This window comes from Berghia stephanieae, chromosome 5, assembly GCF_034508935.2.
Source record: "Berghia stephanieae isolate SIO BIC M18660-M18661 chromosome 5, UCSD_Bste_1.3, whole genome shotgun sequence".
NCBI lineage: Eukaryota > Metazoa > Mollusca > Gastropoda > Nudibranchia > Aeolidiidae > Berghia > Berghia stephanieae.
In genome coordinates this window covers 67,499,518-67,525,450 of record NC_088364.1, presented here as the reverse complement: position 1 = coordinate 67,525,450, position 25,933 = coordinate 67,499,518, and the positions used below count along the sequence as shown (strand labels likewise).

At 37.3% G+C, this 25,933-nt stretch overlaps 1 protein-coding gene across 1 annotated transcript in view; it reads right to left on the bottom strand.

The window, feature by feature from the left end:
* LOC144973481 (uncharacterized) overlaps positions 1-25,933 on the bottom strand; it is a 36,021-nt gene that overhangs the window by 9,282 nt on the left and 806 nt on the right. The window contains exons 2-15 of the mRNA XM_078915961.1: positions 22,395-22,502; positions 21,743-21,806; positions 19,822-19,873; positions 17,467-17,574; positions 15,429-15,477; positions 13,891-13,985; positions 13,225-13,277; positions 12,851-12,911; positions 10,403-10,474; positions 9,127-9,183; positions 8,437-8,612; positions 3,208-3,253; positions 2,439-2,507; positions 664-723 (exon numbers count right to left, since the gene is read on the bottom strand). Of these exons, the coding sequence (XP_078772087.1) occupies positions 664-723; positions 2,439-2,507; positions 3,208-3,253; positions 8,437-8,612; positions 9,127-9,183; positions 10,403-10,474; positions 12,851-12,911; positions 13,225-13,277; positions 13,891-13,985; positions 15,429-15,477; positions 17,467-17,574; positions 19,822-19,873; positions 21,743-21,806; positions 22,395-22,502 (1,070 nt within the window). The remainder of the gene's footprint in view (positions 1-663; positions 724-2,438; positions 2,508-3,207; positions 3,254-8,436; positions 8,613-9,126; positions 9,184-10,402; positions 10,475-12,850; positions 12,912-13,224; positions 13,278-13,890; positions 13,986-15,428; positions 15,478-17,466; positions 17,575-19,821; positions 19,874-21,742; positions 21,807-22,394; positions 22,503-25,933) is intronic.

Here is a 25,933-nt window from a genome sequence, read left to right as displayed (position 1 = left end):
TAAGTGAGTTACATGTGTACAATAACATGACAGTGTTTAGCTACAAAGCTCTTGTAACAGGAGCAATATGTCTCACCCTACATTTAAGGGTCGCTGTTGGTTACTAACCCCATGAAAAGCGTGTTGAGCTCGTTTAGCAAATATTAATGAAAGATTGATAATGGAGAGGCTTTGGATGGGAACAATACAATACGTTCCATCCAAAGCCTCTCCATTATCATTCTTTCGTTAGTATTTTCACAATCCTAGGCTTCGGGCAACTCCCATCGCTCTCTACTTTAGCAAATATTGCGATGTTTAAAAAGCTCATGTTAAAGCTCTGGGTGCATCCAGATGAAAGTCTTTCATGTGGCTATGTGGTTTTGTGGTATGACACTTGCTTTCAGATCGGAAGGTCCTGGGTTCAAGCCTCGCTCGGCGCATAGTTGAGTCCTTTGAAAAGAATCTTTACTCACATTCTCTCACCGTACTCAGGTGTAAAATGAGTACCTGGCCGTCAACAGCGTTGTCTCTGTCTGAAAAAAATTGTAAAATCGCCTAACAGGCGTTATGTCTCGTTCTACATGTAACGTGTTGCTGTTGGTCAGGGACCCTTTGTAGAGCACTTTGAGCACATTGAGTGGATATTGTGCTATATAAAAGCTCTAGTATTAAAGTCTTTACCTGATTGTCAGACAGTCTCCTGACTTCCACGCCTGTCTCTGTAGTTTCTATCTTCACCTCCTGGATGATAAGACAAAATTCACATTGAAACACCAGATAAATAAGAATGAGAGGTTGGGTTTGTAACATCAGGCAGTGCTGATGGTGCCAAAAACTGAAAAGGGAGGAAAATTTTGAATGATTGCCTTTAAGCCCCATTATTTTTACACCATTCAACCCACCCCCCCCCCCCCCCCACACACACACACACACAGAGTAATTGAGATGATTAACTATCATTGATACTCTAGTACTCTAGCTAACTTCTAGAGAGTGGGAAACTGCACCTATTTGTTCCACCACACATCAAATCTCTCATTGACAGTACATTTGATTGAGGGAAATATAACTTTTCAAAAAAGAGGAAATTCCTCCTCTGACTCAAAAATCGCGGATTTCCGCAGATCCGAGGAAAACCATCAGCATTGATCAGGGTATTTTACGGTAATGTCTTCTTATCTTGTCATTTAGTCACAACTCCGTTTCTTCAAAGATAATCGCGACTCTATGTGTGGGGAGAACACAAATGGATGTGTTAGGCTTTTATTTTGATTTATTTCCAATTTCTCTGGCAAATTCAATTTGGAAAAAAACGAGTTGAGCTGAGCATTAACTCGTGACTGCAGGACCTGGTATGAGTGCTGTTTTCTTTTGTTTTGCCATCAACTGGGATTGTTGTCAGTCCCTGACGGGCCTTAAAGAGGACTTTGGCTTTTTGTACTTCAGTTTCTAAATTAAATACAATTTGTACAAAATCATATATTAAACATGAAAATTTTTTATAAGGGTTAATCAAGTAATAACCATCTAAATCCTTGTCAAAAAAAAAAAGTTGAAAACATTCTACAGCATCATAGAATGCTTTGTTTGAAGTAGAAGGGTTGTTTGCAGGTTTAAAAAAAAGAAGAAGAAAAAGGAAGGAAGGAAGAAAGAAAGAAAAAAGCCACACAAAAAAAAGGAAAGAAAAAGAAATAGAAAGAGGGAAAAAAAACTTGCAAAAATTAAAAAATGAAAGGCTTGGAAAGATGAAAAGAAAAGAAAAGTAAAGAAAGAAAAAAAATAAACAATTTTTTTTTTTTAAAGATAAACCTCCTGTCACTTTTCTCCTCCATTTCATACAGTCAGCACGACAAAACTTGCTCTAAATAATGATGTCTCCATCTTCTTTTACCTATTTACCAAGAGACTGCTAAAACCGGGGGAAAGCACTATACAAAGGCCATTTATCATTATAAATAAACAATAATAGTTGATTTTAAAAATAGCACCTGACTTACAGCAAGGATAAGAGCGATTTTACAAAATGAATAACTTCTTGATATCATTTGAACAAGGTGAGTGGTAAAATATGAAGCTATGTAGTCTTGTGGTATGACACTCACCTTCGAAAAGGAAGGTCTGAGCGGCACATTGCCAAGTCCTTGGAGAAGGTTCTTTACTCACATTCTCTCATTGTACTCAGGTGTAAAATGAGTATCTGGCCATTAACAGCATTGCTTATGTCCGAAAAAAATATGCAATATTGCCTAACAGGTGTCATGACTCGTCTTACATGTTAAGTGTTGCTGTTGGCTAGGGACCCTTTGTAAAGCACTTTGAGCATGTTTAGTGGATAATGCTCTATATAAAATCTCAAGTTGTGCTTTTATCGATTAATTGTCAAGACCCCAAAGAAGATCATTGATTCCTACAAATAATTATTGGCATAAACATGCTGACAGAACACACATCCTTACCTCTGTTTTCTTGCCATCGTCTTCAATGACACATTCTATGGAGTCATGAATCCTGTCCACTCGCCCATCCTGTGACACACGACAATTTAAACAATTTGTTACACACATGAACGTAATAGAAAGACTTTGGGAGAGAACTAAGATTGAAAATATCAAAGTGACAATTTAGGGAGAAGGCATTGTTGTAAGATAAAGATCTGGAAAAACTGAGCATAAAACAATGCCAGACAAATCAAGAACGAAAAATATACCCAAAAAAATATAAAATCCCCAAAAATCAGCCTGCCTCGACTTGGGAAAGGACCTCAGACCTCCTGATTAAATTAACAGTCAGACATCGGTAATTAGGAAGTCTAAGGTTCAATCCCCAAACACCATTTGGCACTGTTTCATACACACTTTTTCAGATCTTTTAATTAACATTGCCTGTCTTAGCTTCTTTTTTTTTTTGTTTTCCATGTTATTTAATGCTATTTTCTTGGATATTTTATGTAAACAAAAACAAAACTAAACAAAACCAAAAAAAGGGGGGAAAAAAACAAAAAAAAAAAAAGAACTTAGACATGAACTGTTTTCTATTTCATGCAAACTATTCATCATCATTGGATGGCAATTTAAAATTTGATCGAGAAATTAGATTAACTTGAAAATCTAAATCATTCATGACACAATGACAGTAAACAGATGTTTATTAATTTCATAATTTCATTATCAATCAAGAGCAGGAGAGTATCAGATAGACATCAAGGCTAAACCTTTCTTTACTTACCTCACCTAAAGGATAATAACCTCTATACACAACAACATACTCCGCCCTGTAAAATTTAAAAAAAATAAAAATAAACATAAAAGAATAAAACAAATGTCTTCTCACCAAGTAGAAATTTCCTCATAAAAGAAAATACAAACTAATAAATGCCATGTTAAAAACATATCAAAATTAAAGAAATTACACCCTTTCGTGTGGCATCATTAGATTCCAGGAAGGAATATAGATAACCCATCAAATAAATGATGATATCCATAGAGGGGTCCCGATAGCTCAGTTGGTAGAGCACTCGCTTCACAATCATAGGGAATGAGATCGATCCCAGGCGATCTGACACCCCCCCCCCCCCACCTGGTCTCTTAGATCTGGCCGGAAAGGACTTTGTGATAGACTAATGTCCTATCCAAAGGGTAGCAAGCAATTGCTATTGTCTGTTTCATACGAAAGAGACGAGACCGGGATAGACTGCAACTCCATGGGCCTAATGGCTCTGAAGGACTACTTTTTATCAATAGGAATCACCTCCATTGTCCAAAGTGAGCATAATTGGGGGTTAATAATCTAGCCATAAGAAAAGAAGAAGAAAAAAAGAAAAAGAAAGAGAACTAAAGTAGCCTGAAGCGACGCTCAAACCCGTGACCTTCAAGGTCACAGTGTAATGCCTTAAATTCAGAAAAGTGAGTGGAGCAGGCACTTATGTTGGTAACAACAAGATATGAAGTGAGTAGAAAAGTGCCAGAAGACAATAGAGAATAAAAATTTTTTTCGCGCGGTGGTGGGGTTTGAACCTGCGACCTTATTGGTACGACAACTCCGCCTGGCAGGTGAGAGCGTGGCTCTACCGTGTGAGCTATCCACGAACACAAAATATTCGTTTCAAACTCAAAGTCATTTCTAGATCCCTCTCTCACCCACTTCTTGAGATCGCCGATTCGTTCACCACCATCGCGAAATAATTTTGACCAGCAGTTAAGCTCAATAGCCAATATTCTCATCACAAACATATAACATAGAAACGATTGAGACATTGAGTATGCTCCGGTGTATGGGGTGAATTTTAAATTCAGAAAAGTGAGTGGAGCAGGCACTTATGTTGGTAACAACAAGATATGAAGTGAGTAGAAAAGTGCCAGAAGACAATAGAGAAATAAAAATTTTTTCGCGGCGGTGGTGGGTTTGAACCTGCGACCTTATTGGTACGACAACTCCGCCTGCAGGTGAGAGCGTGGCTCTACCGTGTGAGCTATACACGAACACAAAATATTCGTTTCAAACTCAAAGTCATTTCTAGATCCCTCTCTCACCCACTTCTTGAGATCGCCGATTCGTTCACCACCATCGCGAAATAATTTTGACCAGCAGTTAAGCTCAATAGCCAATATTCTCATCACAAACATATAACATAGAAACGATTGAGACATTGAGTATGCTCCGGTGTATGGGTGAATTTTAAATTCAGAAAAGTGAGTGGAGCAGGCACTTATGTTGTAACAACAAGATATGAAGTGAGTAGAAAAGTGCCAGAAGACAATAGAGAATAAAAAAATTTTCGCGGCGGTGGTGGGGTTTGAACCTGCGACCTTATTGGTACGACAACTCCGCCTGGCAGGTGAGAGCGTGGCTCTACCGTGTGAGCTATCCACGAACACAAAATATTCGTTTCAAACTCAAAGTCATTTCTAGATCCCTCTCTCACCCACTTCTTGAGATCGCCGATTCGTTCACCACCATCGCGAAATAATTTTGACCAGCAGTTAAGCTCAATAGCCAATATTCTCATCACAAACATATAACATAGAAATGATTGAGACATTGAGTATGCTCCGGTGTATGGGGTGAATTTTAAATTCAGAAAAGTGAGTGGAGCAGGCACTTATGTTGGTAACAACAAGATATGAAGTGAGTAGAAAAGTGCCAGAAGACAATAGAGAATAAAAATATTTTTCGCGGCGGTGGTGGGGTTTGAACCTGCGACCTTATTGGTACGACAACTCCGCCTGGCAGGTGAGAGCGTGGCTCTACCGTGTGAGCTATCCACGAACACAAAATATTCGTTTCAAACTCAAAGTCATTTCTAGATCCCTCTCTCACCCACTTCTTGAGATCGCCGATTCGTTCACCACCATCGCGAAATAATTTTGACCAGCAGTTAAGCTCAATAGCCAATATTCTCATCACAAACATATAACATAGAAACGATTGAGACATTGAGTATGCTCCGTGTATGGGGTGAATTTTAAATTCAGAAAAGTGAGTGGAGCAGGCACTTATGTTGGTAACAACAAGATATGAAGTGAGTAGAAAAGTGCCAGAAGACAATAGAGAATAAAAAAATTTTTTCGCGGCGGTGGTGGGGTTTGAACCTGCGACCTTATTGGTACGACAACTCCGCCTGGCAGGTGAGAGCGTGGCTCTACCGTGTGAGCTATCCACGAACACAAAATATTCGTTTCAAACTCAAAGTCATTTCTAGATCCCTCTCTCACCCACTTCTTGAGATCGCCGATTCGTTCACCACCATCGCGAAATAATTTTGACCAGCAGTTAAGCTCAATAGCCAATATTCTCATCACAAACATATAACATAGAAACGATTGAGACATTGAGTATGCTCCGGTGTATGGGGTGAATTTTAAATTCAGAAAAGTGAGTGGAGCAGGCACTTATGTTGGTAACAACAAGATATGAAGTGAGTAGAAAAGTGCCAGAAGACAATAGAGAATAAAAAATTTTTTTCGCGGCGGTGGTGGGGTTTGAACCTGCGACCTTATTGGTACGACAACTCCGCCTGGCAGGTGAGAGCGTGGCTCTACCGTGTGAGCTATCCACGAACACAAAATATTCGTTTCAAACTCAAAGTCATTTCTAGATCCCTCTCTCACCCACTTCTTGAGATCGCCGATTCGTTCACCACCATCGCGAAATAATTTTGACCAGCAGTTAAGCTCAATAGCCAATATTCTCATCACAAACATATAACATAGAAACGATTGAGACATTGAGTATGCTCCGGTGTATGGGGTGAATTTTAAATTCAGAAAAGTGAGTGGAGCAGGCACTTATGTTGGTAACAACAAGATATGAAGTGAGTAGAAAAGTGCCAGAAGACAATAGAGAATAAAAAATTTTTTCGCGGCGGTGGTGGGGTTTGAACCTGCGACCTTATTGGTACGACAACTCCGCCTGGCAGGTGAGAGCGTGGTTCTACCGTGTGAGCTATCCACGAACACAAAATATTCGTTTCAAACTCAAAGTCATTTCTAGATCCCTCTCTCACCCACTTCTTGAGATCGCCGATTCGTTCACCACCATCGCGAAATAATTTTGACCAGCAGTTAAGCTCAATAGCCAATATTCTCATCACAAACATATAACATAGAAACGATTGAGACATTGAGTATGCTCCGGTGTATGGGGTGAATTTTAAATTCAGAAAAGTGAGTGGAGCAGGCACTTATGTTGGTAACAACAAGATATGAAGTGAGTAGAAAAGTGCCAGAAGACAATAGAGAATAAAAAAATTTTTCGCGGCGGTGGTGGGGTTTGAACCGGCGACCTTATTGGTACGACAACTCCGCCTGGCAGGTGAGAGCGTGGCTCTACCGTGTGAGCTATCCACGAACACAAAATATTCGTTTCAAACTCAAAGTCATTTCTAGATCCCTCTCTCACCCACTTCTTGAGATCGCCGATTCGTTCACCACCATCGCGAAATAATTTTGACCAGCAGTTAAGCTCAATAGCCAATATTCTCATCACAAACATATAACATAGAAACGATTGAGACATTGAGTATGCTCCGGTGTATGGGGTGAATTTTAAATTCAGAAAAGTGAGTGGAGCAGGCACTTATGTTGGTAACAACAAGATATGAAGTGAGTAGAAAAGTGCCAGAAGACAATAGAGAATAAAAAATTTTTTCGCGGCAGTGGTGGGGTTTGAACCTGCGACCTTATTGGTACGACAACTCCGCCTGGCAGGTGAGAGCGTGGCTCTACCGTGTGAGCTATCCACGAACACAAAATATTCGTTTCAAACCCAAAGTCATTTCTAGATAAAATAAAATTTTATTCTCTATTGTCTTCTGGCACTTTTCTACTCACTTCATATCTTGTTGTTACCAACATAAGTGCCTGCTCCACTCACTTTTCTGAATTTAAAATTCACCCCATACACCGGAGCATACTCATGTCTCAATCGTTCTATGTTATATGTTTGTGATGAGAATATTGGCTATTGAGCTTAACTGCTGGTCAAAATTATTTCGCGATGGTGGTGAACGAATCGGCGATCTCAAGAAGTGGGTGAGAGAGGGATCTAGAAATGACTTTGAGTTTGAAACGAATATTTTGTGTTCGTGGATAGCTCACACGGTAGAGCCACGCTCTCACCTGCCAGGCGGAGTTGTCGTACCAATAAAGTCGCAGGTTCAAACCCCACCACCGCCGCGAAAAAAATTTTATTCTCTATTGTCTTCTGGCACTTTTCTACTCACTTCATATCTCAGTGTAATGCCTTAACCACTGGGCCAGCTCTTCCCTGTGTAATGATGGAAATAAAAACTGTAATAATCAAATGAGCCAAACTCGTTAAATTAACCCTCTCCATACCAGCCATATTCAGAATTTTCTCCAAAACTTCACACCCACCCAAGACAAAAACATATTTTTCTTGCTTCAACAGAAAAGAAACGAGTACATTCTATACATAATATTGTTCAACAAAATGAGCTCTACAACACTTTAACCCCCAAAAAAATGTCTTTATAATTTGTGAGGTTTTGAAAATTTTTTGGTAACATCATAATGAAAGCGATGATTTTCCTTTGGCTGGTATGGAGGATATGTGACCTCAAACTGCAGAAGGGAAAGGAAATTATTGCTTAATCAGATTGTCCAAATTCCGAGAGACAAAATTCGGGATAAATTTTGGGCAAATCTGAGATTTACATGAAGATGGGATTATGATGGTTGCAGTGGTGATAAATGATGATGATGATGGTGTTGTCATTGTTGTTGTTTGATGATGATAATGGTGGTGGTGGTTGTGGTGGTGGTAGTGTCGTATTTTCTGGAATATTAAAATACAATGAAAATGGGGAAATTATCATAAAAAATAGGGAAATCAGGAATGAGAACAAAAAAAATCAAGAATTTCCTGATAAAATCAGGGGGGGGGGGGGGAGAGAGGTTGGCAGGTCTGTATTATTTATGTTATATTTCCACTTACTTTCCATCTGGATGATGTACTGGTATTTCATCCTGTTCTTCCTCTGGCAACAAAGCGTGCGCTGGTTTCCGTGTCAGAGAGTTGCTGTTTTGTTGTGCCGATGCGGACAGGTCAATGTTCAACTGGTTGATCAGATTGGTGATTGGGCGATACATCTCTCCGGTGGGCAGACGTGCCTGTCAATTTGAATGGATTAAATAATAAGTTTTTAAAATTCTAATGAAGAAATGCATTTTTTTAGCTGTTTCAGAGTGGCTTTGTGGACTTGTGGTAAGACACTCGCCTTCAGACCATTAGGTCCCTGGTTCAACCTGCTCAAAACATTTTACAAGGGGTCCCTAGCCAACAGCAGCAACATTTAACATGAAGGACGAGACATGACGACTATAAGGCAATACAACAATTTATTTTTACCGACAGAGACAATGCTGTTAACAGCCAGGTACTCATTTTACACCTGTGTACAGTGAAAGAATGCGTTATGAGTCTCTTCCAAGGATTCAACTATGCAAGGTACAGTGGGACTTGAACCCAGACCTCTTGATCCACAGGCGAGTGTCTTACCACAAGACCTCATAGCCGTACTTCTATTTGGGCGATTAATCTTTCTATCAAATGCAATACAGAGTATAAAAATACACAGCAGAAGAGATGAAATAACCTAATAATGAAAAAAAAGTGTATTCGTACCTTTACAAAGCTGACGTAAACAGGCATCCCTTTGTACATTGCCAGAAGATCACGTACCTTGAAAAAACAAAAAAACAAAGAATAAAAGAATTTCAAGTAAACTCATAACCAAATACCTATTCAGTTCTAAACAAACTTAAGTCATTTGATGTCTCTATAATCGTTTTGCAAACGATTCTTACACTCTTGCTTTTTGGAAAACTGGATGTGTGCCCAACCCCTGTCTGAGCTTGCAAGTGCACGTTGAGAACAAAGTTCAAATTCCAAAGTGCAAGATTGTAAGAAATCTTTTATTCTACCCCTCAATCGATTCCTATTTCGTCATCTTTGAATAAAAGACATCTTCAAAACCACTGAAATGATACTTCTTTTTAAAAGAATCAAATTTTTAAAAGTGTAATTAACGATTGAATAATCTGACATCACAAATTATTATTACAAACATGATATCATTACGCGCTACTATTTAGGGAGAGGGGTAGAATAATATCTTTTATTCAACAAATAATAGAAATCAATGTCTATTCTCCAAGACATATTCCACAGGCAGGACACACATACGATTACATCATGAACCACATAATTATATATGATATATAAACCATAATCATGAATTATAAACCACCATCAGAATCTAGCACTTATTATGGGGCACCGTGGCTCAGCGGTAGGTCTTTGCTTCCTACCCGAAAGGTAACGCGTTCGAATACCTGCTGCACTGTGTGGCCTTGAGCAAGTCACCTCGCTCTAGTTCAGTTTGTGGTGCTGCACTGCCGCTGACAGCTAGGTTATTCCAGTCTTCCCTTGGAACAGATCCTAATTTCCCCCATGTAACAAATAAAGGGAATTTATTTATTTATTTATTTATTTATTTATTTATTTAAGATGGGGGTCCAGTTGGTAGAGCACTTGCTTCATACGCAAAGGGACCAAGATCGATCCCAGGTGCAGTCGAAATTTTTTTCTGAGCCCCGCCCCCCTGTCCACCTGGCAGTGAATGGGTGGCTGGGTCTCTTAGACCTAGCGGAAAGTACTTTGCGATAGACTAGCGTCCTAACCAAAGGGTGGCAAGCAATTGCTATTGTCCGTTTCTTGCTGTAGAGACCAGGATAAACTCTGGCTCCATGAGTCTTATGGCTCTGAAGGTCTACTCTTTTTTTTTTTTGTTTATTTAAGAACAATAACAAACATCTGAGAGACTAGAGACCATCAGATTCTTTTATCCATTAAAAAGCTATTTAAGGGATTAGATAATAGTATATTGCATCCAACGTACCTTTCCTCTTTTGGCCCCTCTCAAACTTTCTGTGTACAGCTCATCCATGACGTCACCTACACACACTTTACCCTGACAGTTCAATTATAAAAGAATGTCTTATTTTAGACAACACAACAAATTTACAAATACTTTTATATTACCATCTTATATATGCTTTAAATAATAATAATAATAATAATAATAATAATAATAATAATAATAATAATAATAATAATAATAATAATAATAATAATAATAATAATAATAATGCGTAATTTCTACAGAGCCTCTTTCCATCAAAAGTGCTCGGAAGCTTTTTTGTTTGTTTGTTGCTTTAGGTCTCTTCCAACACAATTGAGGTTATATGAGAGACCGCTGAAACAAAAAAACAAGCAATCTAACAAAAATAGTACAAATGTAAATCAAAATCATAACCTAAAGATATCATAAGCTAAATTATAAATAACCAAGAACAAACAGGCAGAAGATTTACAGAAAAAAAAATATCCCCTGTCAAAAATACAATCACAAACCAAAGAAGCAGGATAGGCTAGTAAAGAGAAGAAGAAACGACATCACTATCGGATCGTACACCCATGCGAACATCATAGGTATATGATTCAAGGGTGATGCTCCCATCCAACCACCCGCTGCTCGGAAGCGATTATACATATATGCACATGCAGTCAAGTATATCAATCAATAATATCAATAAAATCTCTCACAGAACACTGAAAGGAAGTACTCTGTCTTGAAAGAGGCGTTAAAGGAGGACAGAGAATTACGGTGTGTGATGTCTGCTGAAAAGGTGTTCCATACAGAGAGAGTAGAATGTGCGAAAGCACGTCATGAAAAATTTAACTTAAATGATGATTAATAAACATAACATAGGGGATGCAATTGAATAAATAAAAAAAACAATTATAGCAACATAAAGATATTCTTGTAATACACGTTTAACTCTCTTCTTACTGGCCATTTTCAAGATTTTTCCTAAAACGCCACATCCAACTAACCCATAAATATATTTTTTTATCACTCAACATGCAATAGCAAATCGTTATTGCAATATGTCGTGGTCATGGATAGCTCATACGGTAGAGTCACGACCTCCTCGGCCAGGCGGAGTTGTCGTACCAGTAAGGTCGCGGGTTCGAGCCCCCATCGCGCCGTGAAGTTTTCATTCTCTGTTGTCTTCTGGCACTTTCCTACTCACTTCATTTCTTGTTATTATGTAGACCTGTAAATGAGCTCTATAAAAATTGACTGAAACTCTTCGACAAACTGAAGATTCAATTATTTTTTAAAAATAAGGGCATCATTGGAGAGCAGAGTGATAAATAAAATATATTAAAATAGTGGGTGTTATTTCTTACTGGAAGTATGACTGCCATAATTTGATGTAGAAGGAATGCTAAATAAGCATGTCATTCATATAGGTAAAGATGACTTCATCAAAGTCATATTCCTGCCTCTGGAATTTTTTTGACATAGTCAGAAAAATAATCACCATTATCATCTTTAACTTCTAGTGTCATGACCAATTGAATTTATTCCTCACATCTTTATCGATGCTCGACAGGTCTGAACTGCGATCCACGAACAGCTCAGCCATTGTGAGAACATTAGAATAATGTAGCAATGAGCAAACTTGATTTTCAATCAGTAAATGACAGAAGAAAAAAAACTTAAATAAATATGACTTCAGGCCAATACACTGAATTATTAAGTAGAAGTGAATTATCAAGAAGAAACTTTGGCAGATTCAAAGAACCGAAATGAAGGTAAATCGCCACAAAACAGCAAGCTCGCTTGGGCTTGAGCAAAACAATGGCAGAAAACGTCCTGATTTGCACTGGAATTAATTAAGCTACTTACCATTGTTCCTTATAATCAGGTACTCAATCAGTGAAGAAACGGTCAACCAGTTTGTTTACAACGTGAGGCAATCGAAATGTGCTTGTAGCAATCTATCCTAACTTTCGATTTGAAGGTGTCTACATAACGGACTTCCGGCATTCGCAATTTACTTTATCATAGTTTTGAGACTCGCCAGGTAAATGTGGTCAATTTTGGCTTAGATGAAACAGTGAAATTTATCGCTCGGTGGCTCAGTTAAAATTGGCTACAGTTGGGATCACGACGAGTTTGGAAAGTGAAAAAATAATTTAACGAAGGATGTGTGAAAAGACCAGGGAAGTGTTCAGACACGCCTTTTATAAAAAGCGTCGCTTAGTCTTGGCAATATATACATCGTTAATATAAACGGTCCCCATGAGCTATGCGTAGCGCTGTGGAACACTCCTAATTACTTTACGGTCATGGACTACGATTTGTGAATTCTTTCTTTTTTTATTTATTTATTTCTTTCTTTCCTTTTTTTAAATATTTGAATTTGACAAATTGACTGATTTCAGTTAATTGACTGAGAATTTACAGGTCTATATAAAATGTGTGAAAACTTACATCCTCTGCAGCCACACTCTCAGGGTCGATATCAGTTACAATCAAATGATTATTCAACGATCTGTGAAATACATTAGTAACAAAAAAATTTTCATTTCAATTTTAAAAAGTAATGTAAAGTGTAATAATTAATTTATACAGCGCGCAGAATCTATAAAGTGCTGTAAGACACTACAAATTCATAAATAATAGGTAACACAAAATGCATTGAGTATGGTAAATCCTTGGAAATGTGCTACATACATGTTCATATTTATATATTTATTAATCATTATTGTACAAGCCAATATTATTTCTGCTGACTTTGAGTCTGCCTCCTAAACCAATACAAATTGAACTCTCTTTCTCTGATACAGCAATGTGAGCAAACTTACGTTATATGGACTCCTAAAATATCACAAGGAACAAACTCATAATCTTTGTATTCCTGGAAAGAAAACAGGATATTTTAGTTCACAAACAAACAATATGGCGACATGACTCAACAATGTAAACTGTAAATAATGTTAGGCAAATAAAGTTTCATACAATATATACATCTATGGGAAAAAATTATTTTAAAATATGTTACTGTTACGGTAAAAGTAAAAATCGACCTAATTCTGAGCATATTTCAAAAGAATCATTTAAAAATGTGTATGGTTTTCCAATAAAACCAAAGTACTTAAGCTGTAGAGGTTTTTATATAACTTATCTCAATTCAAGGTAATTTTTACATAAAAACGAAAGAGGGAGGGATATGGAAGTGCTAAGGGGCAGCGTGGCTCAGCTGTACAGTCTTTGCTTTGTACCGAAAGGTACCAAGTTTGATCACCCAACACTGTGCTGTGCGGCTTTGAGCAAGTCATCTCGCCCTGGCTAAATTTGCGGCGCTGCACTGTGGCTGACCCTGGGTTATTCCAGTCTTCCCTTGGAATAGACCCTAGAGACAAATTTCCCCTATGGGATGAATAAAGGGAATTTTATTTATTTTATTTATTTAAAAATCATATTTTCAAATTTCATCAACCGTAACCAAAATATAAAAAAGTGATACTCACAGCCATTGCCCAAGTCTCATCTAGGAAACTGGCATTCTTCAGGTACAGGCTGAATGGAATTCTCTCAACCTCCGCTAAAAGGGACATGAGAATTTCTGAAATTGAAATAAAATGTTGGTTTTAGTAACCACAGCCTTAGATGGTAACAGTCCAGATAGACTGTGTTACTCTGAGAATACTGGAAAAAAAAAATTTCTTTTTAAAAATTGAGCTTTAACATAGCACAATATCCACTTAATGTGCTCAAAGCGCTTTATAGGGGGTCCTTGGCCAACAGCCACATTTAACATTTACGACGGAACATGATGCGTGTTAGGCGATGTTACAATTTTTTCAGACAGACAACGCTGTTAACGGACAGGTACTCATTTTACACCCGAGTATGGTGAGAGAATGCGAGTAAAGAGCCTTCTCCAAGGACTCAACTATGCACCAAGCAAGGCTCAAATCCAGGACCTTCCGATCCGAAAGCAAGTGTCATACCACACTGGATTATCCTTATTAAATTTTATTGACCAATACAACAATGTGTTGTAGAGGTGCCAACCTTTAGAATCCAAAATGTGTAACTTCCACCCAAAAATGTGTAAACCAGCGCAATCCCCATTTCAAGAGTAAAAGTGAACATTATTCCCAGTGTTGTGAGTCAGTATAAGTACTCTTAACCTCATATTAATACAAAGACAATGGCAGCTCAACAAAAATACAAAATAATTCTCAAATAATTTTTGTATTTTTCACATTGGCACCATATTCAAGTTAAAAATTAGTAAATTGTGCCATAGTTGGAACCTCTGTTGTTGTGACACTTTAGCACTATCGGCATTATAAACAGTCAAGATTAAAGTGTTGTCAGAATTGACTAAATTCAAATAAAATAAAAAATGAAATCTTTCAAGCCGGAAAAGAATCAACTTGAATTAAGTAGACGACACTTTGGAGACAATTGTCATTTGTCAGCCAACGTTGTGAACTGTCGATTCACAATCTGTATCAAATTCCAAACACAGAGAAAGTAGTCTTTCGAAGCCATTCGGCCCATGGAGCCAGAGTTTATCCCAGTTTCTATAGCATGAAACGGACAATAACAATTGCTTGCTAACCTTTGAATAGGATGCTAGTCTATGCAGGGTACACTCTGCCAAATCTAATAGACCCAGCTACCCAATCACTATTGAGTGGATAGAGGGGTCAGAAATAAACAGCGACTTTACCTAGGATAAATCTTTACCCCTTTGTTTGTGAACCGAAGTGCTTTATCAACTGAGCAATCAGGACCCAGAAAATATCACGATAGAATTCATAATTGTTTACATAAATTGTATAAGGCTAATCAATTAAATGTTCATATATGAATTATGGATGTAATCAATTATTTAATTTTTAATTATTTATAAATATTATTTTATATTTATTATACATATTATATAATATATTATATATTATTATTATTATTATTCTATTATTATTATTACTATTAAAATCATTGCCCAAATTCATTTCAACAACAAGAAAATGGCATAAATCAAACTCCTTACCACATAAAATATCATCGTTGAGTATTGAATTTTTTGGATCATACCACATCTGTTTAATGGAATGAAAGGGGTGGGGGGGGGGATTGAAAATGAAAGGACATAGAAAACAATTTAAATCCAATTTAAAAGAAATCACATAAAAATAAAATTTTATTTGCCTTTGACATGATGAGATTATATAATTTTATTCAGATTAAGCGATTTAAACAACTGATGAAATTTGTCTCTAGGGTCTATTCCAAGGGAAGACTGGAATAACCCAGGTGTCAGCCGCAATTGAGCTGGGGGCGAGGTGACTTACTCAAGGCCACACAGCGCCGCAGCAGGTGATCGAACTCGGTACTTTTCGGGTGCAGAGCAAAGACAGTATCGCTGAGCCATGCTTCCCTCCAAGCTTTGCATTTTAATAATAAGATCCTTAGCCTATAATAAAGCTGCCAGTGGCAAATTTTTTTTAAAGGAGGAAAACTTCCCAAAAATTAGTCCAAAAAAAAACTTGAGCTTTTATATAGCGCAATATCCACTAAACATGCTCAAAGCACTTTATGAGTCCCTAACAACAGCAAAACATAACATGGAGAATGAGACATGACGCCTGTTAGGCGATATTACAATTTTTTTCCGACAGAGACAATGCTGTTAAAAGCCAGGTACTCATTTTACACCTGAGTACGTGAGATAATTTGAGTAAACAGCCTTTTCCAAGGAGGCTTGAATCCAGGACCTTCCTAACGAAAGTGAGTGTCAGACCACTAGACCACATAGTCGCACGTAAAAAAGGAGGAAATGTAAATATTATTAAAATGGAATATATCTAACATTAAAAAGGCTCTTTGGTCAGCGACGTCATAATATCAGAAAACCACAGTCTTTCATCTACGCCGCATAAAAGTGCACATTGATTTTTTCTTCCTTTTTTTAAAAGGCATTATGTGCATGTTGATTGGAATCACCATCAATATCCGAAAGATGAGGAGTCAGTTTATCAGAGTAGCAGGGGTTGGGGTGAGGAGCAAGGAAAATCAAAATTGTGGAAATAGCTGATAGGGAACAAAAGCGCGATGTAAAAAAAACTGGTCCCTATCTCATTGCAAGTGTAAAATCACTCTTCCTGAAGACTGGATAAATACCTTGTGATCTTCTTCTAGTTTCAAAGTGATGACGTCATATTCTCTGGTCTATCATCAAGAAAGATCATCCATCCTCGCTATTTAATGTCCCGTAATGCTAATAATCTGCCTAAACACACTCGCTACTAAAATAGTTATGCCACCTTATGATTCAATATGTAACCTAATCATTGTTAGTCCTTCTAAGGGCAGGTCATATCCGACTTGCCAAATACTACACAAAATTCGGAAAATTATGAAATTTTGGCTCCAATTTCAGAACTTTATGAGGATTTTTCTAAGTCATTAAAACTTATTAAAAATGAAAGTGGTTGCCAGACTATATAATTTTAAGGATTTTGGAGGGTTAGCTAATCACTGTGAATGTAAATTGTTGATCTGTAAATTTAACTATAGCGGCTAAAATGTTTATCTCCTAAAAACTACGAATGCTTAAATGTTCAAGTGGGCAGGTCTGAGTTACTTACAGTGTAATAATATGAATAACAACTAAAGAAAACTGAAGAGACTCCGTACACTGAAAATGGGTACAATCTTGGGGGAAATGCGTACAAGCGTACAATCGCTGAAAATGCGTACAATTCCGCATTTTTGCGGTAGGTTGGCAGCTCTGCTTACACAAATCCAAGGATTTTGGAACTGAAAAAGTAGAAGGTGTGACATACAAACTTTTTGGCCCTATCAGATATTGGCAGCTGATAAACAACTAGATATAGATAACAGTGTTGTCTGTGTCAAAAATTGTAATGGAGTCTTCCGGTAGTGTCCTACATACTAACTAATGCTGTTAGCTTGAGAACCGTTGTAAAGTGCTTTGTGCACATTAAATGGATATAACACAATGTAAAATATCAAGCTTAAGATTTCACAAAGTGGTAGCGAATAAAAGGGGAAAAAAAACTACTCACCCCAAGAAAGTTGACATCTTCACGGAGTTTGTGAATCAGCATAGTGAAATCTTTTTTAACTAGACAGGCTCTGATGAAGAGACGTCCTCTTCCCTGATCTGTTGTTGTCTGTAAATTGAAATTGTATGGGTGAAATTTTAAATCTAAAGGAAGAGAGGGGCGTTCTAATCAATATGAAATATACAACACATTAAATTTTCATAAGCATGTGATATTTTATTCTGGAATTGAAATAAAATTTCCCACATCTTGCCATAAATTCCAGCTTTCTTTTGGTGGTTTAATTAGTAATTTAATACAATTCTTTTTCATTGGTCTTGCTCAGCTTGCTGAGTCAAAATAAAAGACAACAAAATTAAGATTGAGTTTAACCTTATCAGAAAACATCTATTTCCATCCCTTTACTATTACACTGTGTCCCGATAGCTCTGTTGGTAGAGCACTCAATTCACACGCAAAGGGACTGAGATCGATCCCAGGTGGAGTCGAGATTTTTTTTCTGACCCCCTGTCCACCCAGCAGTAAATGAGTAGCTCAGTCTATTAGATTTGGCGGAAAGTACTTTGCAATAGACTAGTGTCCTATCTAAATGATAGCAAGCAATTGTTATTGTCCATTTCATGCTATAGAAACCGAGATCAACTCTGGCTCCATGGACTAAATGGCTCTGAAGGACTACAGTAGAACTCGGAAATAGCGAGTTCGACGGGTCCACTCCCGATTACTCCCTATTTCCGAGTTCTCGCTATTCCCGAGTTGCCAGGAAAGGTCACTCGGCCGTACAAAAATATGGAAAGACAATGTGTGTGTGTGTGTATGTGTGCCGCGCGTGTGTGCAAATGACTGTGTGTGGATAAAGTGGGGTGGGGGCGGGGTTGAACACGGCCTTCGTTAACTACGTAATGACGGCCTCGGGTTGAAGTTGATCCACCCCTAAAATCCATCCCTTCCATTTCCATCAAGATTTCATGTGTGTGTGTGTGTGTGTGTGTGTGTGTGTGTGTGTGTGCGTTCGAGTGTTTGCATGCACTAGGCATGTTTGATGAGGCAAGCAAGCGCATCACTCAATCACTGACCGACTGAAATGATGGTTCCACGCTCCCCTCTCTCGCTGATCGTGTCATTCGTTAACGAATGCTACTCGCTGACCGATGCTGCTAAGTGAGACATGTTGACATGTTGGCTGCCAGTGCTTACCTCGCGCGTCACGTGGCACCACATTGGGTGAATAATTGACCCCCACCCCCAATACACACACGCACACGAACACCCAACCAAATTTGTTTCGCCTACTATGTACAAGGGGGCCTACTACCATAGAGAATACAGGTAATATTATTCGTAACGAAAAATAAGAAAAGGAAAGAAGCTTGGCTAAAAATATTTAAATCGCCCTAGTCTATTGCTTTACTTCGTTCGAAGTCCTAGGCTGGGGCAGGAAATGCTCGTTATTTCCGAGTTGACCTCTTTTTCATACTCGCTACTTTCATGCTAATTTTATTGACTCAAATGAGAGGAAAAAAACGGGGATTTAGATTTTACTCGCTATTTCCGAGTTCTCGCTATTTCCGAGTACGTTACTTTCATGTTCTACTGTACTTACTTACTTACTTACTTACTTACATACTTACTATTACAGTGTATGCTTATAAGACTCTGGGAAGAGGTGTTCAACAAATTCTCCTACTGTCCTTTTGCCATTTTTCGGATAAAATCAAATTTAAATACGGTCACGTCTCTCTAATCCGGAACTACACAATCCGGATATCTCCATTATCCAGACAGGTTGTCTGGGGATGGATTTTTTTCTTCTTTATTTTCACACTTTAGGGACTGATTCCACACACCCAGATGTCTCAGTAATCCGGACAAAATGCTAGGAACGGATGTGTTTGGGTTGGAGGGACGTTGTTTAGTTTAAATTCTGATTGTCAATTCTTGACATTTATCTTTTGACAGTTTCGTTTTCTATATCTGTTCCATTGACATAAAAAATGACTCTCGAACTCTTAAAATTATGCAGCAGGCCATATGGAATAATAATATTTCTATTCCATGGAGTACAAGTCAACTGTCAGGCACCCTTTTCTTATCAACACTCTTACAATATCCATCACTGCCTATAACCAGATATCCATTCACACCTGAGTCAGGTGGGGTAATGAGTGTAAAGCGATACAACATCGGAATAAAAATTTTCCACAACTGCTGTCACCCAACCAGCTATTGACATGCTTAAGACTGCTCGACTTTTGTGACAAGACGAGACACTGTACCGCAGACCCACCCACACATAATGGAAAGATACAGCTCACACTTCAGTCACAGATAGGAGACAAGAAATTTGTCACAAACCTTGTGGTTATCTTTAACATATTTGATGAGATGATACAAGCCCGGTCCTGCCCTGGGGATATAAAAAGATTACACAAATATAGGTTTCATAGTCCTTCAGAGCCATTCGGCCCATGGAGCTATAGTTTATTCCAGTTTCTATAGCACAAAACGGACAATAGCAATTGCTTGCTACCCTTTGGATAGGATGCTAGACTATACTATCGCAAAGTACTTTCCACCAGATCTAACAGGCCCAGTTACCCAATCACTGCTGGGTTGACAGGTGGGTCAGAAAAAAATCTCGACTGCACCTGGGATCGATCTCGGTCCCTATGCGTGTGAAGCGATAGGTCTACCAACTGAACTAGTGGGACCCCCAGGTTTCGCAGATTCTGCAGCAAATGTATTGCCATCTGCACCAGTATTATATCTCATAGGGCAGTAGCTACAAGGTGATTTTTTTTTTTTTAAATCTCAAACATGCACATCAATAAAGCACGTTTTCATGATTTCAAAATGCTCAATACATTTCAAAATTTATCAACAATTCCTCCAAGTCCATCCATGTAAAATCATTGCATTAAGAAATGCCTGATAAATGATCTTTTTTTGTACCAGAACTGACTATATCCCACGGCCAGGTGCTCATTCACACCTCAGTCTAATGGGATAATACCTGTGAAAAAAAGCCTTTCCCAAGGACACTCTGCAGTGCCTGAGTTAAGCATTCATTGTCATCAATCCAGACAGTGACCACACTCAACATTGGTCAACTTTCGATTCCAAATACGATAAAATATCTCGGAAACCTTTGTGTAGCTATGTGGTCTTGTGGTATGACACTCGCTTTCGGATCAGAAGGTCCTGGGTTTGAGCCTCGTTCTGCGCATAGTTCAGTCTTTGGAAAAGGCTCTTTACTCACATTCTGTCACTGTACTCAGGTGTAAAATGAGTACCTGGCCATTAACAGCATTGTCTCTGTCCGAAAAAAAAATTGTAATATCACAATATCACATAACAGGTGTCATGTCCTATCCTACATGTTAAGTGTTGCTGTTTGCTAGGGATCCCTTGTAAAGCGCTTTGAGCATGTTTAGTAGATCTTGCGCTAAAGAAAAGCTCGATTTAATTAATGTAATTTAAAACTTAAGTGACACATTATGCAAAAATAATGTGAACGAAATGAATGAAAGCTTTGAAGAAGGGAAAATAACCATTAGCGTTAGCCTTGAAACGAATAAAACTGAACCAAAAAAAATCATAATAAACTTTTAAAATGTCTTTTTAGTTTTTTGGGGGGGAGGGGGGGGGGGGGGAGAAGGCCCAATAGCTCAGTTGGTAGAGCACTCACTTCACACTTCCCACGCAAAGGGACCGAGATTGATCCCGGGTACAATTGAAATTTTCTTCTGACCCCCCTGTCCACCCAGCAGTGAATGGGTAGCTGAGTCTGTTAGATTTGGTGGAAAGTACTTGGCAATACACTAGCGTCTTACCCAAAGGATAGCAATCAACTGCTATTGTCCATTTCACGCTATAAAAACAGGGATAAACTCCGGCTCCATGGACCGATTGGCTCTGAAGGACTACTTTTTTACTTTTAATTTGTCTGGGGCAGAGTGGCTCAGTGGTACAATCTTTGCTTTTGTACCCGAAAGGAACTTAGTTCAAATACCCACTGCACTGTAAGTGGCTTGAGCGAGTCACCTCGCCCTAGCTCAGTTTGCGGCGCTGCACTGTGGCTGATGCCTGGGTTATTCCAGTCCTCCCTTGAAATAGTCCCTAAAGACAAATTTTCCCTATGGGATGAATAAAGGGAATTTTTTCTTTTCTTTTTATTTTATATTAACTTGTAAAAGAAGAAAGCAATATCAGGTATTATGCTTTTCATACAAATCAACAACATATTTTAAAAAGTAAAACAAAAATTAACACATACTTTTCACCAAATTTGACAAAGACTGTCCAATAGTCTGATTTTGTAAACCAGTGTCCATGGTTTTCTGTGAAGTGAAAAAAAAAAAATAATTACAAATCAAATATTGGCACATAATATTTTTTTTTTCTTCTTTTATTACTCACCAATAAATTTCAAATGGGACCCACTACATTAAACTGCTACTATGTGCAACTATGTGTAAAAGACTATGGGTCTCAAATCAGAATTTTCAAAAAAGAGGGACATTCTGCAGCTTCCAAGGAGTACATATTCTACCCACAAGCCAACTAACAACAACAATAAATGAAAGTATGAAAACTAGACAATCCGGCTTCCAAATGTTCAACATCCCACAGTTCGACTACCCGCCTCGGAGTGTGGCCTTGAGCAACTCACCTCACCCTAGCTCACTTTGCTCTGGCATGTTTTTTAAATTTTCTCTTTAAAATGTCACTTATTTTGAAGAGGGCATACCTCTGGTCAGATGACTATTTAAAAAAAAATAGTGGAAATCTGCTAAAGAGTGGAAATTTGAGATTCATGTAATATTCTCATCACAATTATATTGTTAACAAAATCTTTCCAATTTTTTTTGACCCAGACCTTTTATTCCTGCATTGAATTATAGATTTTAAAAAATAATAAAACTTACTTTTTAATCCTTGTCTAAAAATATCCTCCAAAGTCCGACAGAAGGGAACAAGCTTGAGATTTGTATCGTAAATGCTTTTCCGCTCATTGTACAGGTCCAGCAGAGCACCTATTTCAAATTTGAAGAAAGATGTAATATAAAAAAGACATGTTTACCACGCTCTATTTGTCCTGGACCATACATCCCAAATTACCAACTAGACAATCTTGAGGGACAAAGGTGGGTAGAAATTACAATAATAGGTGATAATAGATGCAGTAGTGGTAGTAGTGGTGGTAGTAGTGGTAGTAGTAGTAGTAGTAATAGTAGTAGTAATAGTAGTAGTAGTAGTAGTAGTAGTAGTAGTAGTAGTAGTAGTAGTAGTAGTAGTAGTAGTAGTAGTATTAGTAGTAGTAGTTGTAGTGGTGGTAAGTAGTAGTTGCGGTAGAGACTTTCCCTAATGTCAACTCAGTCTCCGGTCTTATCATCTAATGTACTAGAGCTGTGTCTGGAATTGGTTTATTTATTAAGTTACACTAGAAACGGATCATTTTTGGGAGGGCATCAAACATATCAAGCTGCTCAAATTGATTTGCTGCCACATCACACAAAATATAGCAATGAGACCTAGCTCTCTCGTTTTGTGTGTGTGTGTGTGTGTGAGTTAGCACATCAAACTAATTCGCAAACCACATGCCAATCAGAAAAAAAAAGGAAACAACACTGCTGAGGTTGAAAAAAAAATTATTTTTTTTTCATTTAACAAAAAATAAACTAATAAAGCAATACAAATGAACCCTTCAAAGACGACATTTGATCTTACTTTGACATAAAACACCAGATCTTACCGTTTTCACCAAAAGCCAAGTAATGGCAATGTAATTACAGCTTAACTCTTTAAGATTCAACCCGACAAAAACCGACATGGCCAAATATTCATGGGCGGGGTAGTCAAGACTGGCCTCAGTAAGTAAAATCCAATCGTTGTGAATGAAATGACAAGCCCTGTCACTGTCGCAGGATGTTTTCAGCTTTGATTTTTATAAATTTGCCGACAGAAAAGAAAATATGTTTCAGAAATTGCGATTTGGATCCTATTTTATTTGCGGGTGAAAATCATTGACATTGCACTTTGTTTGGTAAAAATCGGTAAAAAATTACGACTTTGGTGATGAAAAATGACTTTGAAGACAATTATTGTAAACTTTAAAAAACATTATGAATAATTTATAACTCCCTTATTTGTGGGTCGATTTTGTCATTCGAGGTATCAATTTTATTGTAATAAAGAGATAGGAACTTCAGAGTTATTTTTTCTGATGCGAAATTATTACTTTGTAATTTTAGCACCAAGAAAAATAGTCGGTAAATAAATTTGTTACACCTCTTTGATCTAACGCCACCGTCCATTTGTGTAGAATTGTGAATCAAGCATTTCAAAGTCTTCGACCAATCATAGGCTATCTATCCAGCTGGCCGAAACAAAGACGCTTCTCCCCGTCAATGTATTACGCTATTGTTATGCAAGGAATATAACACCTTATTGAGTAGGCCTAAAAGCTAAAATCTAAAAGTAAAAAATATAATTCTGAGGAATTTGAAAGTCACATTGCTGAAATCAGCTTGAAAAATGTACATTGGTCTTTGTTTCAGAAAAATCGGTTTTATGAATAAATTTGATTCTAAAAATTGCTTTTGTTGATATTAGCTTTTTTTAGCAACTTTTTTATTTATCGGCTGATTATCTTGATTTTTATATCATTCTTTATATCTCAAAGAGACGAGATCGGTGATATACTTTGTTTCTTTCAAATGTAACTAGAACATAGTTTGGCTTTTTTACCTATCAACCATGCCTGGATAATTTATTCAACAACGCGGTAATTGTGACGCAACTATGCCATGAGCGTCTTCCAGTGTTTCAACGATGATTCAGTTCATTGTTGAAGGCTGTTGACACGTGAGCTGTCAGAACGACCAATCTTTGAAGGGTCAAGATGCTCAGTAGCCAATCGTTCTTCGGTCAAAAAACTTAAGAACTCACGAGAACAAAAGTTTGAAATTTGGTGATGGATGGACCTATGAAATCATTTCTGGGTGGAGTTTAGCCATGAGTGACCGTAGAAAACGAAAAGGCGACTGCAGATATCAAAGGGTAGGCTTATATCATCAAAGGATGTCTACATGATTGACATGGCCATATAGGGAACTCATTATCTACTCCCCCAAAAAGAATCTGAACACGAGAGGGTTAATCAAAGTCCAAGTTGTGATACTCTTACTGCTCTCAGGAACGGATTATTCTGCTCTCAAAATAATATGATAAAGGGTAACTATAATCTGATAACAAAAACCAGAATCACTATTTTATTAAGGGGTTAAAATAGCCACACAAGGCATATGTATATATTAATTAAAAATAATTAGGCATAAGATGTGCAGACGTACATATTTTTTATCAAAACTCTCTAAGTTTAGAATAGATAAAACCCTCTGCACATTATTTTATAGAGCAGTAATCGAAAGTGTTTTGTCATTTTGTATAACAGCTTGGGGAGGGAATTGCTTAGCAGTGGAAAGGAACAAAATAAATTCAAATATTAAAAAATCCATTAAACGCTATATAAATGATGTTGACGATGTAGATCTTTTATACGAGAAATTTTGTATAAATAAAATAACTAAAATATTAAATGACCAGTATCATCCACTAAGACCATCAATTATTATGTCAGAAAGAAGTGGTCGCCCTTTCTCTATTTCAACGAAAACAGAGAGACACCGAAAATCTTTTCTGCCGTCCAGTATTAGGCTTTATAACAACAAGCAATAATCATTTTATATAATAATTTCTCATTTTTACTTTTTTTAAATATAAATATTAATTTATTAATTTATTTGTTTTGCAATCTTTTCAATTTTCAATTTATAGTGACAGTTTTAACTATTTTACAGTGTTGAAATTATTCATATTATAAAGCGCAGCTCTGGTTATAGAGCTGCTCCTTTTTATATATATATACATCCTATTTCCATTGTATTTTTATCTTATTGTGTAAATTATAACACGTCTGTACAAAAAATTTCCTTTTTGGGATGCAATAAAGTATTATTATTATTATTATTATTATTATTATTATTATTATTATTATTATTATTATTATTATTATTATTATTATTATTATTATTATTATATACTGTACACCACTGGCATCATCTTTCATGACACTCCTATGAACTACATCTTCACGGGACCCAATCATACCTTACCCCTCCTACTTCATGGTAAAACGAAAAATTTCTGTTCATTTTGTGAATTTATTACTCATTACGCTATTCAATTAAAAACCAAGACATCGGATGATACATGGGTGCCGTTCAAATTAAATCCAAGAGAGTCATAAACAAGACATCAAAAAGTGAGTCTTTGATGCATTAACAAACAACAGTGTCATAAATTGGTATCCATTGAGCATTGCGGAGTTATATGGTGACTAGCATAATAGTTGAGGATTACTCACATCTAATTGTTTGAAACTTTAGGCAAATCAAGCATTTCA